Below are 21149 nucleotides of genomic sequence, written 5' to 3' on the forward strand. Positions count from 1 at the left end.
AAAGCCCTACCCCCCATCTTTTTGCACTTTTGCTTTTGTATGTTGCATATGTGCTTTATCTCTTTCACACAAGTAGGCACACATAGGCCCCATCGTGACGTCATATTCACCCCATCAAGCATGACCTGTCTATATGTGCCGACTGTTAATTCTGCATTGTTCTATTCTACCGCATTTGAATTCTGTGAATAGAGGAAATTTTGTTAAGGTATTTTTTTATCAATACATCAATACAGCATACTTACGAAAACTCCACTCCGTACCGGCTTTGTGACTGTCCAGAAGCTTATACGCTCAGGTAAGTTGATGAGATGCTTTCAATCATGTTAGAATCTAATATTAATCAAACGCCAACGTAACAATTATCTTTTTAGGAAAATGGAAAACATTTATCATGATCATCGATATGCAACATTCGCATCACAGCCGATTCTCGAAATGATGGAAATTAGCACCTCCAATCCATCGGATTTATCTGCTCCACCGTCTGTTCCATCGGTCGTCCCCGCTGTTATTCTTGATTCGACATACTTGGCAGTCTCATCGTCACCACCACCCATCTGTGATGTTTCCGGTAAGTTTCTTTTCGATGGATCTATGCCCGGTTCGTCAGCCATACCAGGACAGAAATCCTCTTCCGGACCGTCATTGTTGACCATCCCATCGTCACCGCCACCCATCACTGATGTTCTCGGTACATTTCTTTTCAAAGGATCTATGCCCACTTCGTCAGCCATGCCGGGACAGCGATCCTCTTCCGGACCGTCATCCTCGCCCAGTCTGACGTCTTTAGCTGGTTCATCTTCATCATCCGGCGCGCATAATAATTCACTTGATAAAAAAGTAGACATTCTTATTAAACTATCAAAGCAGACGGCGGCTGAGGTCAAAATTATGTTTAATGCAATGAATCCGAGAGCTGGGACAACCTCACGCAATACAGCCATCACTGCCATTGAAACAAAAGAAGAGTTAGAAGCCTTTAATGCTAACTTAGAGGTTAATACGTATATGGCTGAGATGCTATGCTCGCTTTTGTATGCAATTGATCATATAAAATATGTTAAAGAAAGACTTGACAAAATAATAGATCTATTGTTTACTAGGGAATTTCTTTCAAAATGTAGTTGGTCAGGGATTGGTCGTCCCAATCAAAAAGTCGCATTTTCTGCGTTTGAAAATGTATTCGTATTAATCAAATTTGCAGGAGGAAACAAATTTCTTCAATTGAATGACGACTACGTGAAGAAGATTTTAGTGAGTAAAATGGATCATGGGAAGGGAAGAAATGAAACAAAAACGTTGCGGGAAATAGTTTCACTTTAGAAGCTTAGAATATTATAAGTAAATTTGTAAAGATTCACAGAAATATAAAAAATGTAAACAATTATTAATCAATGAAATCAAGTAATACATTTATTTATGAACCAAATTTAGTAACATATAAAAAGTTCCTCCATCCCTATCAGTTTATAATTGTGAAGCAATACATCTGCATTCTTCAATTATAATCCAGCTAGCACCACGAGGAGGTTGGGATAGGAGTTAAAGATACGCATGAAGTATCTTAGCATTTGCTAGCCAGCTGAAAAAGAAAAATAATACAAACAAAATTTTAAATATTGAAAAAAGCTCCTCTTTGCCTATTTCTATTGCACTATCTAACTAGCTCGATACTCTTGAAACGTGTGCGTTAAAGGACTAAAATGAAAAGATACTCCTCCATCTAACGATATCGCTACAAACTTACATTTAACATCCCTAACATTTATCCTAACTATTTCAGATGATAAATCATCTACGCTAGCTATGTAATTAAATATTACTTCTGAACTACATGGATACGTGAAAGCTGCCCTTTTCCTTAAAATCTGGTGCCCCTCAATAACGAACGTTCCTGATAATTCGGTTGCCCTGATGTATCGAACTATTTCATTATTTCTTGTTAAAAACCATGCGTTTCTATTTCCCTGTCTTAAAACAAAATCTGACCTCACGTGTAAAATTGCCTCTTCCTGTCTTAATTTTATATATGGATAAGTTAATTTTGTTTTCTGTGTACTTATTTCAATTCTACTAAGTTCGCCTATCCTACCTACGACTTGGCTCAAGCAATTATTCCCTGTCCTGACAAATCTTTTAATTTGCTGATATTTGTTTTCGGCTGGGAACGTTGAAATTGTTGGAAGGGGTCCGATATTTTCTACATCTTCTTGTACATGCAATAGAGTATGAACATTATAAGTCATAAACTTACGGTCGTAAATTGAACTAAATTCTGAAACAAATTGATCTAATAATGACCCTGCGTACTTCCAATAGTCTTGATAAATTTTAGAGGAAAACATTGTAATACCTACAACCAACAGTTTAAAATGGTGATATGCCCTGTCACTTATTCTGCCTTTTAGAAGAGGAACGCTGATGTGATGTAGGAACGTTCGGTATTCGGACGCCTTCCAAAATTTTAAACATTTAAGGGACCTTACTGCTCTCTGAAATTCTGCTGGTAATTTAATTTGAACTAGAAGCCCTGAAATTTCATCCTGCTCATCTAAATTCCATTTCTCGTTTATAAAACATCCTGTCGTAAAACCTATCACTAATTTCCTCAACACTCCATAATATACTAAATGTAAATCGTCCGAAGTAGGTAGTCTTAATACTATGTTTAAGTGTTTAATATCTAACAACGGCGATGGGCGTATCTGATGTCCTATGGAGTAATCTCCATTTCTAAATTCTTCGTTCGTTCGTGCTTCTGCTGTTCCCTCGAAGATCATCCTTCCCATGTATCTTCTACCCAAAATTTTGCATTTATGGCATCCTTGTATGCCATTGTGGTTTTTGACACCTAAAATCGATGGAATACAATGTTAATGTGTTAGATATCTTTCCTTTTCATGAAATCGTACAATCGTGAATACTTACATTTGATGAACGCTCTAGCAGGGGCGTCTGCAAGTATCGCTCTTAGTGAGATGGAAATACGTTTTCCATTTATAACTACTCCGTTGTCCTGGATATCATTTATTTCTGTTACCAGACGGCGCAGATAATCCTCTGCATTATCCGGTTTAGAAGTTCCACAAAATATTCCAATAGTCATTATTGGAACATCGGGAATACCATGCAGCTGCATCAAAATGGGCCAGAACTGGGTAGTTCCGCTATTATGCAGAGGAATACCATCCATAGAAATATTCAATTCAAATGAATCTACAGGAAGCGTAGTAGTGCTGAAATAAACAAAACCATTAATGGCTAGTAAAATAAGGTAACAGTTGAATTGATGTTACTACCGAAACTGTTCTTGCAGAGATTTATCTATTCCTTTGCACCACATTTGTCCACCAGCCAAATTTTCAATTTCTTTTCCCACGCCTACAGGAGTCTTCAGAAATGTCCTGGAATCTTTAGGAACATAAAAATCAGTTGTTTTTAGTATTGCTTCTAAGAAATCATTAATAGCGGCATGCGTGATTTGATGTTTCAGAGCTCACAATCGCATCGTTTCAACAAATACTTGATTCTTGTGGGCTCTATCAAATTCACTATACTCATCTTGATCTTCAATGTCGCTTTCGTCCGACATTTGGTGGCAGCTGTGACCGTCCTCTTCTTCTTCCAACCATTCAACAAATTGTTCCTCATCATGGGAGTCATTCAACACATCAGGTTGAGATATGCAAAGGCGGTAGATACGGACGTCCTCATCATCTTCCAACCATTCAATTGATGGATCTTCATCAAAGCATACGCTTGATATATCCAGTTGACCTATGTAAAGTAAACGCAATAAAATAAATATAATAAAATTTGATATATTAATTGGGTCAAGATTTTAAAAAATATCCGAAAATTCACCCTTATATTAAGAAATTCTACTTGAATGGCTCTAATCAGACCTTCTAATTATCTGGCGAATTTTAAATTTCAGTCATGTAGCAACTAAGTAGGAGAAAAGCAGGGAGGATGCTCATTTTGGTTACTTGTTTGTGCCTCTTTTATGTCAGCGGTGGGGGAAGGGTCTGAGAGGCTAAATTAATTCAAGAGGATATCATCACGCATAGGGTGCCTCTTTGATGACGGCAGCAGCTTACACTAAAATAAATTAACATACTTTCTCCGAGGTCTCCTTATTCTATTTGGCGAAACGTCCTACGCGGACCTACCGGGCTTTTCAGGTTCTCGAGACTTATTCACTACCAAGCAATCGGATTGTGAGTCCGTGGGATGGGGGGTCAAATGAGGCTTAAAATCACGACGGGCATGTTGTTAAGTTGTGCAGGCTGACGATCGTCCCCGTGACCCCTAAATTCCCCTTGGAAAGCATTGAGCATCGTTCTAAAAAAGTAGTTTTCTCTATTGGTTGGTGGATTGCACCGTCCCACACACTACACATTTGTGCAATTAACTATCGTATGATAGCTTGCACAATTCACTACTTTCACTGCACTATATTAAAAACTATAGCACCAAATGTACTCACCATGAACTTCCTGGCTTGAAGTCGATATAGAAGCTGTTGCTAAATTGGTTTCTGCTTCCCATTCCTGTTCCAAACGCGTCCATATTGCTTTGCCGGTTGTATATTTTTTCCGAATGGTATGTACTTGTTGGGCCTTATCCATGATGATAATAACCTAAAAATAAACAAATAAAACAAAATTGTGCCGCAAAATCACGAATTGTGCTTGCAACGCAAAGAAAATTGGTTTGTATTTCTTTATTGGTCAAATAAAGAGGGGTTTTCAATGCGTTTTTGGCAGTAATGCGTGCTGATGCGTTAAGAGTGATTATAAAAATCGGTTTGTTTTGGCGCTTTTCTATTTTGTTTACTTTTTCTCACGTCACATACGAATTTGGCAACCATTTTTCCACCACGCATCCAGGCGCTTCATACGTCTCGGCCTGTTGTCTGCCAAAATGACATTCGAAGCAGGCTCATGTGCTATCTCTTTCCCTCATTTCCTTCAGAAGTCGCTCAGCTCTGCGGCTCGGGATACCCGGGTATGTTGGTTGCCAACTTACGTGGTAAAGTTAAAAAAAATCAAAATAAAATACTTACCGACTTACAGGTTTAAAATTACAATTTATGCACCAAAAAATCAGAAATTAAAAGTTGGGAGGCTACTAGTGATGCGCGTTGCGTTCCGAACCTGCCAGGTGCCATCCGTTCCAGCATGCAAGCATCCGGACCGCGATCCTTATTTTTAACCCAAGCAGGTTCAAACTGAACCTGTTGCTCCCACCGTTCTTTGCGATCCGACCTGAACCGACTGTTATCAACGATCTTATCGATCCGATCTGAACCGGCTGCTCTTAGCGTTCTCGGCGATCTGTGCTGGGCCGGTTGCTCTCTGTGCTCTTTGCGATCCGGCCTAGAACGCATGACATTCTACTCTCTTTGTATTGATGAGCCGGTTTTCCGGTTCAATTTAAACCTGTTTCTCTCAGCGTTCTTTTCGATCCAGTCTGGAACGCACGATCATCTGCTCTCTTTCATACGATGGGCCGATTTGGTTGTACGTACAATAGAAGCAGGTAAAATCTGAACCTGTTTCTCTCAGCGTTCTTTTCATTCCGGTAAAGAACGGCGTTCTCTTCTCTTTTGCTTCTTTCTAGTATGGACACACACACACACACACAAATTCTGTTTATGTGAGTGATCACAGCGCAAGCCATACTCTCTCAGTCAAAGAGATAACGGTACAACACCTGAGCCGTGAAGCCAGAGAAGGATAGAGATTTGTGGGTGGGAAGCTAATCGCCAAAATTTAAAGAGACAATCCTGCACTAGCGGTAAGCGCAATGAATGAAATGTTTCTTTTCTGCCATATGGATGTTGTCAGTATAGTTGCGTTATTTGGACTGCATTGTGGTAGTCAATGAATTGCTATGTTTCTAGTGCTAAGCTGCTTCGTTGCGCATGCATCTCCAGCAAACTCGTTTGAATTTTTACCTGAAATCTTCTTTGTGCAACTCAATATTGAGGGTGCATGACACGTTTAGCCTTCCGCAATAATTTCTTTAACGCTGTTTATCGCCCCGTGAAACAGCGCTATTCTTATGGACAATTAAAGTGCACTACCGGACACTTTCATACGGGTAGTTCACCGTACAGTATAATGTCAACCCTACAGAAACAACTTAACAGTCTATGTATTTTATATAAACCAATGTTATTCGATGCTATCTGCTTCTATTAAGAAATATTAATTCAATCAGTGTAGTGTAATTTAGACCATACGAAATTTAAAAAGCCGATTAAACTTGTAAGCTTTTTGATTTTGCATCAAAATTTCATATGCGTTGCAACAAATTTCTGATTTACTTCTTTATTTTGAAGTATAAAAAAAGAATAATGATTAATTTAAGTAAAAACAAAAACAACAAAATGCCCTAACCTTTTAATGAAAAAGGAATTGCATAGCGGGCTGCTTAAGTTAAGCGTTTATATTTTAGTAGAAGAATAGTTTTACACATTCAGTAAACTATTATTTAACTTTGTTTTAATTGTAACTGAGTGATTACTGCACAAAAAATATAATACACAATATTCAATGAATACTTTCAAGTTAATGATGTATAAAGTGAGCAACTGAAAAAAGCGTAACCATGGCAGATCATCCTGCGTTCCCTTGAACCTGCGTTCCGCGTTCCGTTCTTTTTCTCCAGATTGGCAGGTTCGTTCCGTTCCTCAATTTTCGGAACTATTCTCATCACTAGAGGCTACGTATAATTTCAGGTCAAAAAAAGCAATGAATCAAAAGTTATTGCAGTTCGAAGTTGAAAAAAATACCCGGGTATCCGGTTGCCAACTTGAAGGTTAATAATATTTATTCTTGGCACATTAAATCGTCACCAGACCTCGGATGGTTCCATACACGAACCGCGATTATCTCGCCTATCTGTCAGATTTCATAACTGATTTTATATACATAACCGCAGGACTCCACACAGCATAACACGGAGCGCAACATAACAACTGATCCGCACGACAAAATCGAGCAGTTTTGTAGTTCGGATTTTCGATCGCTTTCCGCTGCGCAAAGCGATCGTAAACTTCTCAAACTCTAACTCCAAACATATTTCACAGCCCATGGCTGTGAAATATTTCGCATTCAAATTTGTTGCATATAAATGAAATATTTCGAAATTTTCAGCGCTGAAATTTTTGGATTGAAATATTTCTTCGATCGGAATCCAAGCGTTTTCTCTGACATTTCTGCTCGCTTTCTCGATCGCTTTTGGCGGAAAGCGATCGAAAATCCGAGCTACAAAACTGCTCGATTTTGTCGTGCGGGTTTCCGCCAAAAGCGATCGAAAAAGCGAGCAGAAATGTCAGGGAAAACGCTTGGATTCTGATCTAAGAAATATTTCAATCCAAAAATTTCACAGCTGAAAATGTCGAAATATTTCATTTAAAAATTTGCAACAATTTTGAATGCGAAATATTTCACAGTCATAAGCTGTGAAATATGTTTGCAGTTTGAGTTTGAGAAGTTTTCGATCGCTTTGCGCAGCGGGATGTTGCGCTCCGTGTTATGATGTGTGGAGTCCTGCGGTAACGGATGTTATAACAACATTTAAAAATTTTAAAATTTCTAAAATTTAAAAGCCCGCGATCGCCAAAACACACAATTAAAACAAAATAGAAACAAACGTGTTGCACACAGTTCGCAGTTGAAACAATAAATTTGATCATGTTGATACAACAGTGCATCGTCGTGTACCAATAGGTATGTATTTCACAACAAAGTGGATATGTGAATTACTCATGTAAACGATTTTAGGTGCGTCAACAATATTTTTCTTCCGGACGGGATTTGATAGCAATTAGTAGCAGCGGTCTGTTTTAGGTAGTTCTAGTTCAACTCTATCTTTGTCCCAATTTTAAATCAAGCAAACATATGTAATGAACGTAATTGTTTATATTATTTCAGCAAACATGGATGTATCAGTTGAAAAATAATTCAAATCACTTATAAAGACTACTTAGAATCGAAAAGAAAAGGAACATTTCAATCCTCAATTACTTCACCTCGCAAACAACGGGCCAAGTAAGCCCCCATATTCCTATTTACCCTTCACAATCTTGGGAAGTGACAAGGTTGGCATAATTTGTGATAGCTTTCATTAACTCCGGCTCATTCTGAGCGTTGGCTCTTTTCACTAAATTTTTCCTCTCACTAATAAGATTTTCTATCAGGTTCTGAAAAGGCGAGTAGAGAGACACATAAACTGCTTTATCTTCGTCTTAGCCTATTGCTTCCTTCACCTCGCTACTCTTACGGAAAGCCACGTTATCCATGACCATAAATGTTCGATGAATTTCGCGCATCCTCAATTTTTCTTTGAGCTCGTAAATAAACTGTGTAAACAGTTCGCGATGTATAGTTCTGTTGTGCGACAGGTAATGAACAATATCACTCTTATTCATTGCGCAAACAATAGAAATATTTCTTGAGCGCAATTGAGGCACGACAATCGTTGGAGTTGTTCCCTTTAGCGATCTATCCTTTGACGTGCGCATACTCACTTTAAATCCTACCCCATCCAAGAATACTATAACTGTATGGGGATTTTCCATCGATATTTCGTAAAAATTCAAAGCATACGACCTACATTCTTCGATGGTGGAATCCGTGTTACGCCGTTCAGGTAGATTATGAATTCTTTTAAACGAATAATTAAACCCTTTGATTTCGCGGCCTATTGTCGTCGTAATCACACGCACGTTAAATCTTTAGTGTACCTTTTCTACCAACGCCTTCAACGTGACAATGCAGTCTTGGTCTATCCAAGAACGAATGCTTAGAGCAGCCGCTTCCGATAATAGTTTTGCACGATTGCCACCCCGTTTAGCAGCCGCAACTTCCCAAGTGTTATGGAACTTTTTTATAATACTATAAACAGTTCCTCGATTCATGTCCAGCATTGTGGCGATATATTTTCCAGATTTTCCGTTTTCATACGCTGCTATCACTCGGTTCCTGCCTTCATAAGAAGTAGTCTTGTTTCGGCATCGAAGTGCGGCAACTGATGCATCCATGTTTGCTGAAACAATATAAACAATTACGTTCATTACATGTGTTTGCTTGATTTAACATTGGGAATAAGCATGGGCAAAACGACTCTTTTCATCGATCGCGAGCGTACTAGTTCGCTCAGTAAAAAGAACCGAACGCGAACGGCGATTCTATCGTTCATTTTTTATTCAATATGACCCAGCCATATCCTTAGCATAATTTTTTATTAACCAATTATTTATTCGTTATTTAGCCTACATTAATAATTTGGGTTAACCAATAATTGCTGCATAGTAAAGTTGCAGAAGTGTATTCAACAGCGCGGTTGAACCAAAAGCAAACAAGCAGTTTAACAAACAAACGCGTTGTCTTATTTCCAATTTTACAATATATTTACATACTAGTTGATATCATAGAGTGTGCCTGGCAAAATTTATCATTCATTTAGTTGTGTTTGAAAGTATTTCATAGTTCATTATGTTCAACAATTATTAACTCTTAACAAAAATTTTATTTAAAAGAAGCTCAACTATACCTTGACTGTTTTACAAAGAGAAGAAATAGAGAGAATATATTATGAATTGTGTTGTAACAAAACTAATTCGTGTAGTTTTTTAGGTAGTAACCTTGTTCGTTTTTTCTGAAACTGGGGGCCTTTCCGTTTCTAGCTCGTAGGCTGAAATTTCAGCCTGTCAGCTGATTGCATTGTATAGCAGTTTTCGAGCAGCTAAGTGGCATTTGTTGTTATATTAGACCAAAAATACATGTACCGGAATTTTGTGGCCGCGGAATTCCACCTGCTGTCAAATCCATATACAAATTGTCAACGGCAACTTTCCCGAACTGTCATATCCATACATTTTTCAGCAACCGGAATTCTGCGATCGCAAAATTCTGGTCCGTGTAATTTTGGCCTCAGGTGTTCATAAGGCCCGTGTCTGTGCTCCATGCGATGCGATTTTATCGGAAGGCCTGTCAAAATTTTATACGAGATTTGACAGATAACGTCGGACGTGCGATTTCGTTGTACGACGAAATCAAAAAAATTTGATTTCGTCGGACGCTGCATCCGATTTTATCTGTCAAACTAAATGTGTGGTGTTTTGTAGGAACAATCTCAACTTAATTTTTCATAATCGTTATATTATTAAAATCATCCAAATAATCGCAATATTATACGAAAAAGCGTTTGACAGCACGTGCGATAAAATCGCATGCGATGGAACACAGACACGGGCCTAACGCATTGCAGCGAAAAAATTAAGACAAGTTTGATAACACAGGATAAATACCCAAGAATTTAAGTCGTAGCCCAAGTTGACAGACATATTGAAAAACAGTTTTGACATAAGGAAATGAGGTTTTACAGTGTCCTGTGCATCATCACAACATTTAGCATCTGATGGCAGCTAGAAAAAGACCAAAGTGGGTATAAAGAAGGTGTCGTCATATAAAACAAAATTGTGATTTTCTTATGTTAAATTGAAGAAATTGTTTGATGGTTTCATCATAAATTGTTTGTTATGTTATGTGCTAGTGCAACTCGTTGTAGTATATACTTTATAAGCTGTATTTAGATCGTAAATTGAAGATAAAGTTTAATAAAATTTCAGCGTCGATCCTAACAAAGTGTGCTATGGTAGTAGTGAACGAAATTATCGGATGGTATGTTGTTTTTTGTTCAGTAGTGTGTGTAATATAGATGTACAGTGGCTCTATACCGTTGAAGCAGCGTAAACCAAATATTACTGGTGACAATGGAATGTGGAATATGTGCCAAATGCTCAAAAGACGTTTTGCCGGGTGATAGTCCCGTATTTTGCAAGGGTGAATGCAACTGTATATTTCATCGACGTTGCACTACCCTGAAAGTTTCAACTTTCAAGGTGCTGAGTGATAACCCTAATTTGTTTTTTAGATGTGATGCGTGTAACACCATCGACATGAGCAACACAGGCATAATAGTTAATAGGAACAGTATTGATGATAATATTAGTAACTTGATTAGAAAGTGTATGCAAGAATTGGAAGCTAATGTTAGTGAGAGGCTAAATAAAGGATTGGACGAAATTAGGGCACATTTACACAATGCAGACAAGTCGCTTGTATGCAATTGCCATACAAGTTCGCGTGAGATAGAACACATTGACGAGCCTTACGGGGGTCCTGAAAATGACGTGCCTGATTTAATGCATAACAACCATTCTTGCAATCTGGTTGAGGACAAGAAGAATGTAACCGAAGATGAAATGACTTGGTCTAAAGTGGTCAGAAAAAATAAGACAATGATGCCAAAACATAATGATCATGCCTTAGAAAATAAAATTGACTCAGGTGAACACCGTGAACACAATGCACTCAACAATATATGTGATATCGATACTGTAGAATTAAATAAAAGAATAAAAAACCAATTTGTAATCATTCCTCATAAAATTCAATCATGCAATGTAACCAGAGCATATTTGCGAGCCAAATTGGACCCTGTTAAGTACAACCTCTCAGATTTCCGAAATGGTACTGGGGGTCAAATTATGGTACAATGTCCACTAAATACTAACAAAGAAAAATTACGTAAAGACATTGAAGCAGATCTCGGAGCGGAATATTCAACATCAAATCATTGATTAGAATGAAAGTAATGGGCATGACTGAAAATTACTCTGATGAAGAAATTATCAACTTTTAAAAAAAGCAGAATTCTATTATACCATGGTTACAAATAAAAATTGCTGGCAGGTACGAAAATAAAAATTTGAAGAATGAAAAGTTTAATGTTTTTATTGATGTAGATGAAAAATCATTCACTATGCTAAATACCCTAAAAACTATACGTATTGGGTTTGCTGATTGTCGTCTGGTCCGTTCTATAAGAATATTACGGTGCTTCAAATGCTCACAATATACACACCAAAACATTTTGCAAAAATGAAGAAACATGTTCAAAATGTGGTGAAAACCACCTAACCGCAACGTGCAAATCATTATGCTTCAGGTGTATAAATTGTGAAAATGAAAATCTAAAAAATAATGCCATGCTAGATACAAACCATGCAGCCAACAGTAAATGGTGTCCAATATATAAAAAAGAATTAGAAAAATGTCCAAACTTGTACAATAGCAATCAAAGAATAGCAACCCAAAAAATGGGGAAATAATTTACTTAAACGTCGCAGGTCTTTCTACACATTATATTCTGCTAAGAAAAACTGTGGAAACTATTAAACCCTTATTAGTTTTCATTTCTGAAACTCACATCACAGAAAGTGAAGCATTTGAACAATATTATATTCCTGGATATAGATGTTCCTTTTGTTTATCTCATTCAAGACATACAGGAGGTGTGGCGCTGTATATCAGAGATTCTATTCTTTTTAAACAAATTCTAAGCGAATCAATTGATGGAAATTGGTTTTTGGGTGTCAGTATTTTGCGAGGCATGTCTCCAGCTTTATATGGTGTTATATATCATTCGCCAAGTTCTAATGAAAGTAAATTTATTGAGCAAATAGAAATATGGATGGATAGCTTCATTGATTGGACTAAACAACGTATAATTGTAGGAGATTTTAACATAAATTGGTTGGATCAAGAAAAATCCAGAAATTTAAAAAATTTAATTCAGTTAAATTTAGTTCAGTAAATATGCATCAAAAAGTAAAAGAGCCAACTCGAATCACCAATCGCTCGAGAACTTTAATTGATCACGTTTATAGTAACATTGATTCAATTGTCGTACAAACTGAACCATCTTTAAACATCTCCGATCATGAAACAATTAGCATAAAAATAAATGAAAAAAATAAAAATATGTACAAAAAGTCAATTATTAGCTGGAAGAACTATTCACCGCAAAGGATTTGTTATTTAGTTTCAGCAGCACTGGAACAATCGAATTTTGTAGGGATTGAAGAAAGTGCTTGTGGATTACAAAACATAATGGAATTAGCGATTGATAAACTAACCCAAGAAACAATGAATAAGTCTACGAAAACAAATAGATGGTATTCGCGTGAACTTAAATCACTAAAACAAAAACGAGATAGGTTGTACAAAAAATTCATTACTACTAATTGTGAAATGGTGGCATCGTTATGCATGTATAAGAAATGAATATGTCAAAAAACTAAATACAACTCGTCAGAATTATAATTATGCGGAAATCAACAAAAACAAGGCAAATAGTAAACAGTTGTGGAAATTCTTAAAATCTTTGATAGAGCCTGAGAAAAAATCCACATCAGTAGTAAAGTTTGACGGTATAATTGAAATAAATGAGTCTGCTATAGCAACAAAATTTAACGAATATTTCATTACCAGCATAAAAACAATTAATGAAAACATACAAATGGTTCCTAAGCCAAATCAACTAATACAGACCGAAGATCCGAGACATTTGTTCAACTTCAAAACAATATCTCTGAAAGATTTAAAAAAAATTTGTTTCAATCTAAAAAATACAGCGGCTATAGGGAAAATAAATTCAAGAGTGATTAAAGATAGTTTTGATATCATTGGAGGACAGCTTTTATGAATAATTAACGAATCTTTGGTAACTGGTATATTTCCAAAAGTGTGGAAGATGTCCAAAATAATTCCTATCCCAAAAATTCCTGGTACTATTAAGGCAGAAGAATTTCGGCCGATTAATATCTTGCATATATTTGAAAAAATATTAGAATTGGTAGTAAAAGAGCAGCTAATGAATCATCTTACCACTCATGGCTTATTGATATCAGAACAATCTGGATACAGAGAAAGACATTCCTGTGAAACTGCACTTAATCTTGTGTTGTCTAAATGGAAAGGTTTTATAGAACAAAAATATGAGGTGCTTGCAGTGTTTTTGGATCTCAAACGTGCGTTTGAAACTATAGCGAGACCTTTATTATTGGACACCCTGCAATCTTTTGGTATTCAAGGAGTTCCTCTAAAATGGTTTACAGATTATCTCGAAGGAAGAGCGCAAATTACCTCTTTTTTAAATAGTTCTTCAGATCCACTAGAAAACACCCTGGGAGTTCCGCAAGGAAGTGTTTTAGGGCCAATATTGTTTATAATGTATATTAACGACATAAAGAAAATACTGCATTTTTGTGAGGTAAACCTGTTTGCCGATGATACAGTATTATTCATCGCAAAGCCTAATTTAAAACAAGCAGAGACTCTATTAAATCTAGAACTAAATGTTTTAGATGGCTGGCTAAAATATAAAAAACTGGCTCTAAACATTAATAAAACAAAATACATGATCATATCAAACAAAAATAATCAAGAACAGCTGTGTATTTCAATAAATCAAGAACAAATAGACAATACTTCTGAACTAAAATATTAAGGGATTATAATTGACAATAAACTCACGTTTGGGCCCCACATAGATAATGTCATAGCGAAAGTAGCAAAAAAAAGTGGGGTCATTAGCAGGCTTAGTAAAGATTTAAACTTTTTTGGTAAACTGCAACTTTACAAGTCGCTTATTTCACCACATTTAGATTTTTGTGCTTCTATTCTTTTTCTTGGCAATAAAACACAGATACAAAGATTACAACGTATCCAAAACAAAATTATGAGAGTGATTTTGGGTCTTGGTTCAAGAACTTCTTCTAAAGTTATGCTATTAAAAGTTATGCTTCTAAAGTTATGCTGCAATGGATGTCAGTAAAACAAAGAATAATATATCAAACAATGATTTTCATACACAAAATATTGAATGGAATGTTACCAAGATATCTCGGGGAACAAATAGTTCTAGGGACGGATGTTCATCGTTGCCCTACTCGTAGATCAAATGAACCGAGAACACCAAGCTACCTTTCATTAAGAGCTCAGAACTCCTTATACTATAAGGGAATTCGAATGTATAATTCGATGCCAAGAGAAGTTGTTAACGCCACAAGCCTGGGTAATTTCAAAAAGGAATGTGCACTGTATGTGAAGCAGGTTATTTAGTAATGTGGTCGTGAAGTGTTTTAGTATAGTAGTATAGTGTAATGTAGAATGTATACTTCTAGAAGTGCTTGCTAGTTTGTATTATGTAAAAGTATTTAACCGCATTTATCTACTTGATGATGATGGTGTATTTTTTAATTTGGTTTTGTTTAACAGCTTTTATGAAAAAAAAATAAGATAATTTAAAATAAAATTTAAAAAATAATGAGAGTCTTCAAAGATTCGAGACACGCGCGCGTATAGTGGACTTTGGGGTTTAGACCCACTGATTGTAAGATGATAGGACTTAGCGGCACCTTATCGGATTCATTAGTGGATCGAAAACACTCAATCATCCACTCGAGTGTTATGTAGAAATTTTATTTTCATTTTTTATACCTAAATATCTTTAAGATAATTTCGTCCTTCTCGAACCTTTGAAGGGGAAAGTGGAGGGACCATCATCATCATAACATTTAGCCATCAACCCATATACAAACTGTCAACGGAATTCCACGGCCGCGAAATTCCGGTCTGTGTATTTTTGACCTTAGAAAAAGCACAAATCCATGATCGACGGCAGTTGTCAAATACGACGAGTGTTATTGGTATAGGTATTTAATAATCGAATTGTTTACATTTGATTAAAATTCGTTTAGCACTAACAATTTTGATTTTGCAACCACACTTTATAAATTGGCATTTTCCTCGAAAAAGTATGGCTGGTGCCTGTAGGCAAACATCGATAGCTATTTAAATTAAATCAAATTTAATCTCAAAATAGCAACCTGTCAAAAGCTAAGAAGACACCTCCTTTAAACACCACCTTCAACAAGAAAGCAAACATAAAAAATATGGAATTTGACAGCTTGAATTTGAGAGATATCGAGCCCGTGGCATCTTTTCTTCGCATGCGATTTTATTGGACAGGCCGTTAAATTTGTATATGGGATTTGACAGATAACGTCTGACGACGAATCCTACGTCCGACGGGATCTGTCAAATCCCAAAGAAAATTCGTTCCATAAAATCGCATTGAATCAGTGCAAGCTGTATGTATTTAGACGGTTGATATTTACCACCCTATCAAAACTTTTCGGACGATTTTATCGGACGAAATCGCACGGCCGACATTTTCTGTCAAATCCCATATAAATCTCATCCGATTAAATCGCATCCGATCAGGGTTGCCACTACCCTTAGCCGTCACCAATTTTAAGTCATGTTGTGAAGTGACAATTTGCAATGAACGATATAACCTCCTCTTTTTGTATGCCTTGAATCAATGCCTGAAAAGTATAACCTCCTCATTTTCATATGCCATGGATCAATGCCAGTATCTGTCAAAAGTGCAATATATTTACACATTCTGTTCCAAAGGCTATGTGATAGACTTCGATTGTTACGGTGCAAATAAAATCAAAGATATATTATGTAAGTATAAGCACCGACAAACCGACATGACACTTCGAACAAAATGAGCTTCAAAAGTTGTCTCCTTATTTCAAAAGAAAATACGTTAAACACTAGCGCCATCTCTAGAATGATTCGCTTACTATTCTGCATTGACACATACGAGAAACAGTCATACGTTTTGAAATCACAGTCAACTGTTTGAATCTTCTCGCTGATTGTATACAAAAATTTCGTGCATCTCTTAACAACTGTAGCACCGACAATCGTTATTGATATTATTGTTATTAATATTACTAATTGTTTTTTCGAGATTGATAACATAAAACAACCAACATAAAACAGATAAATCATTCGTAATCGGTGTTTGCGATAGAAGTCAAAAATAGTAAAAAAATCAATCGAAAATGTTCATAGATATTGTCAAACACTCAGAGGATTTTATGATGTTTTAACTTTATATTTTTTATAAATTAATTTTTGTTGGTATATGGAAATTTCCGGCATGTATTCTTAAAATAAAAAAAAACTAATAACAACATAACAAAACACATTAATAACATTTATAGCGGTAAACACATTCGCCCCGCCTTTCGATTTCTCTTGAAGGTTTTAATGCTTATTTTGGAAACTTGTTGAGCTTTAGTTTTTTTTAGAAATCCCTGTATGAACGTATTGAATATTTTATCAATCAATAACATGAAACATGACTGACATAATCCATCGTCAAAAAGATCATAATTGATGAAGCGCTTGAGCCTTGTTTTAACACCCTCTTTGTTTTTGCTCAAATATTTGGAAAAATTTTGATTGAAAGCTACAAAGCAAAGCACTCCAATATCGAACAGTTTCTTGTTGGGTAAATTCAAGAAATTTGAGGTCGCTAGTTGCTGCAGCTTGATAAATTGGTATGCATCATCCTTTCTGGTTTCGATGTTTCTTTCTTGCACTAAATTGTGGACACATTTCTTATGAGGCAACCTACGGGCTGCTGCTCCAACTACATATAACAGTCCGTTGAGTTATCTAGTCGTTATTTCCAGTGGCTTCGATGTATTCAATGGAGGAAGAATTATTTTGAGGTATGTGGAGTATTTTTTTTTTTCAGAAACGTTTGTTTGTTTGTAGTCCTGGTAAGTAACCAAATTAAATGTGTTGTCTGGTTCACAATTTACGCCGTGACATGATTTAAAGCTAGCTTCAATAGCTGCGTATTTGAAAGCGGTGCCGAATTGCAGTGCGTCAGGGGAATCATTGCTTCCACATTTTCGTCGAATATCGGAAAACAAATTTTCCAAAAAATCTTGACATAACGGGTTGGTACATAAATACTCTGCATGAAAAACATCTTGTAGATGATCCCAGAGGAGCTTGAGGCAGTTTATATCACTCAAAAATCCTCGAATATAATTTGGCTTTCGTTGTACGGCGGTTAGATGTTTTGATTCTTCTTTTGCCTGTAAAAGACTTAGTGCGTTAGAACATGGTTTTGAATAAATTTATGTACAATACCTTTGTACGATCAAAGCAGGATTTTTTTGTGTAAAACAACTTGTTCAATATTGATTTGGCATCGTTCAGAAAAGCCCAGTGTTGAGAGCCTTCTAACAAAGCTCCTTTCAATGGTTATGGAAATATTTGATAAGAGTTAATTTTTTAATTATGTAGCTGTTACATAATTACTATACCTTAGCTGAACAAATCTTGCTTTTACTATTAAATACATCAAATAGTTTGTCATGCATTTCAATAAACTTGACACTTTGCAAAGCTCGGGTTGGAAGTTCACTTGTGCGGACATAATATCGAATTCCTGTAGCTACGGATTGAGTGTTGTGTGTTCTAGTAGCTAGGGAGACATTCATGGGTGAAAATGGAGGAACTTTTATGTGTTTTTCGGTCAATTTCGGTACGAGTCTTGGATTGGAAAAGGAATCAATTTCGTAGAGTTTCTCAATATCCGAAAAACTAGCTATATTGTTGTTGAACACTGCATTGTGTTTTTTAATCATGTTTCGTGTGCTTTTAGTTAAATGGGGAGGATCCCACCAAATAAATATTGGAATGCCATCAACTAAGAAAAAAGGCTTCTCAATGGTAGCTCCTGCTTCTTTGGCCATTTTGATATTTGTTGCATATTGATCCATTGTCAAAACCAAAGGATTTAATCCAGCTTCCCTAATTGCACGAACGGTATTCTTAATTATCTTCAATTGATTGCAGCTTCCTAACGTATTATGGGTGATGAAATATCCTAAGCCCTATGAACAAAAAACAATTTAGGATATTTTAAAATCTGATGTTAGAATATGGTAAAATTTTATTATTTTCAAGACGTAACCGATGGCAATACCAGTCTGGGGTTTCTCAAAAACCCGAGAATCATTCTTTAAACTAAGAGGGATTCTTAAAAAAACAAACTCATACCTGCTTAAACGGTTTAAACATGCCACGCACCATGACGGTTATGGCTTCTGTTGCCAATATCGAAGACCTATTGTGCTCGTTTCGTTTCTTCAAGCCATCATCCGGAAAGCCATGAAATTTGTCCGCTTTTGCACAGTAGCTCAAGGCAGCTTTAATTTTCATACCGTCTATGGCAAGTACAACATTTCTTTCAATCTCACTTAAATTACAACACTTCTGTTTCATTGCCTTCAGGATTGTAGTGTTTAAACCAGGTTCGAAGCTTACTTCACTGGTCCATCGTTTGATGGTTCTTTTGGTTGGTAAGCACAACACTTTTGATCTTTGGACCATTTGATACGTACGAGGGCCACTTAAATACAGCGATACTGCAAACCTTTTCAGTTGCTTGCTAAACCGCCGCGCTCTCTTTATTTTAATTGAGTTTTGCAAGCTGTCATGCATTACTACATTTTGCTTCAGCCGCTGTAGTAGGTAATCATCAAGTCTTATTCGTTTTCGGCATCGTTTAAGGTCTTGGTTCAATATTCTAATTTTGCGTTTACTTTTCTCCATAGAACATAACCGTCTCTTGTTGCTTCTTTCTAAGGTTCGTAGCTTATTTTTCAGTGTCTTAATGGTGATCAGGAGTTGTTGAATTCTATTTTCGTCAGTTTGACTGCAATTATCCATCATATGTTTTATTTCTCCATCTTTTCTATTGTACGTTTCGATGACTACACTAAGTTCCTGTTCAACGTTTGCGATACTTGCACAGTCATAATCAGAACTCACGACGCGTTCTACGGTAGATTCAGCCCTCACCAGATGGTCTCCTCTAGCATGTCCTGTTTCAAATGCCATCATCATGTCATTTCCCTTATCGATTGTAGTGACAATTTCGGTTGTGCTCGAAGGTCTATAGATTATGCTTTCAGAGGGCATCGATTCACATTCTCCAAATATTTCCATTTCCTTGTACTGGAGATCTCTTAGCACGAATTCGACAGATGGGATTGCAACCATGTTCAGCCTATTAAAATTTAGTCTGGTTAACGTGTAGAGTTATTTATTATATTTACCCTTTATCAGTTCTTTTTGCATCTACCAGCGCATCGTACGTGAAATGATCAGAACATAATCTTTTATTTTGCAATGCTTGATATCCTCCTTTTATATATATCTCCTCCAATTCTCCAGACTGGCAATATTTTATCCATTTCTCACATCTTTCCTTTTGGTTTGGAAACGCATAGAAAGATTTACCCGTTTTTTTGCATAATTATTCGAACAAAAACTTGCTTCACACTTCCTTCCCATTTTGTACGTTAAAAAGCTGTTTACATCTAAGCAGTGGTTGCTAAGATCGCGGGGAATCCCAAATGACAATCCAGCCTGCTCTCACTATGGCGAGCTCAATGACAGCAGCTTCATTCCATACTGAGAGGCTATCATCGTTTCTTCCTGCGTACTGAGCATGCTTGTTTTTTTCCCCTCGCTGAGGCGAGATGATTTTGTTTGAATGGTGAGCAGATCTATCGCCGATGATTGCTCTAATGAGATGATCAAGCAACAGCCGCTCACATGATGAAATCATGATGAGGTCGGATTTTGGAGTGAGTAAAAATATCTTCTCCACATCGAGCCGCCATTGTGTTGTGGTTTGAGGAGAACATTGGATCATTAACGAATTGTTTACATTTGTAAAACATGCAATAATTGACCGCGGGCTACATTTCTCGATTCTTTTGTTGAAAGAGCATATCAAATATCCCAAATCAGTTAAAATATAGTGAAATAATTCACATGACACACGGTTCATTGAAGGAAACGTAAAATCATGTGTGGGAAGATGATGAACAACTTCCCGGGACAATCATTCAAGGACTGCCGCTAGGTAAGTGTAAAATACCCAACAAAGTGCTGTTGTCAATATAAAAAAGTTTTTAAATTGCAGAGGGTGATTCTTTCTCCATCACTGGCATCAATAAAAAATGAAGCAGCGTTTGACGATGAAGAAGATACCCTGTTGTGTGATGGCCATTAACCGTTAACGTTGAAAATCAAGAGCAATATTACATGGATTGAAAATACCTAGAGATGATACGCATCGAGTCGAATTTAAAACGGAAAATAATGGTCCACAAAAGCCATCTAATATTACATGAAAGGCCATCTTTTGGATATTTTTGATTGTTAGCAATGGCGGATTAAGACGAGTGGAGGCCCTAAGCGGTCACACAAAAGTAGAGGCTTGATTGAAGCGTCTAGCAGGGGATTGTATTAAATGTCCTAACCAGAGAAGGATTGAGTAGCAATTTTACTTGTGAGCGGGTCGTAGGTGCCTTTTTTGGGGCCCCTGGC

General features: G+C 36.6%; 2 protein-coding genes across 2 annotated transcripts; both read right to left on the reverse strand.

Moving 5' to 3' along the window:
• Positions 1–1646: 1646 nt before the first annotated feature.
• On the reverse strand, positions 1647–3233 carry LOC133391723 (uncharacterized). Its single transcript, XM_061647688.1, has 2 exons — positions 2932–3233; positions 1647–2854 (listed from the first exon to the last, which is right to left on the reverse strand). The coding sequence occupies exons 1-2, from the start codon at positions 3194–3196 to the stop codon at positions 1662–1664; spliced, it is 1458 nt and encodes a 485-aa protein (XP_061503672.1). The 5' UTR covers positions 3197–3233; the 3' UTR covers positions 1647–1661.
• A 14815-nt stretch (positions 3234–18048) lies between these two features.
• Positions 18049–19822, reverse strand: LOC133391920 (uncharacterized). Its single transcript, XM_061648695.1, has one exon. It carries the CDS (start codon positions 19809–19811, stop codon positions 18801–18803), a length of 1011 nt encoding a protein of 336 aa, XP_061504679.1. The 5' UTR covers positions 19812–19822; the 3' UTR covers positions 18049–18800.
• Between the last annotated feature and the right edge of the window lie 1327 nt (positions 19823–21149).

This window comes from Anopheles gambiae, chromosome 2 (genome assembly GCF_943734735.2).
Source record: "Anopheles gambiae chromosome 2, idAnoGambNW_F1_1, whole genome shotgun sequence".
In the NCBI taxonomy this organism is placed as follows: domain Eukaryota; kingdom Metazoa; phylum Arthropoda; class Insecta; order Diptera; family Culicidae; genus Anopheles; species Anopheles gambiae.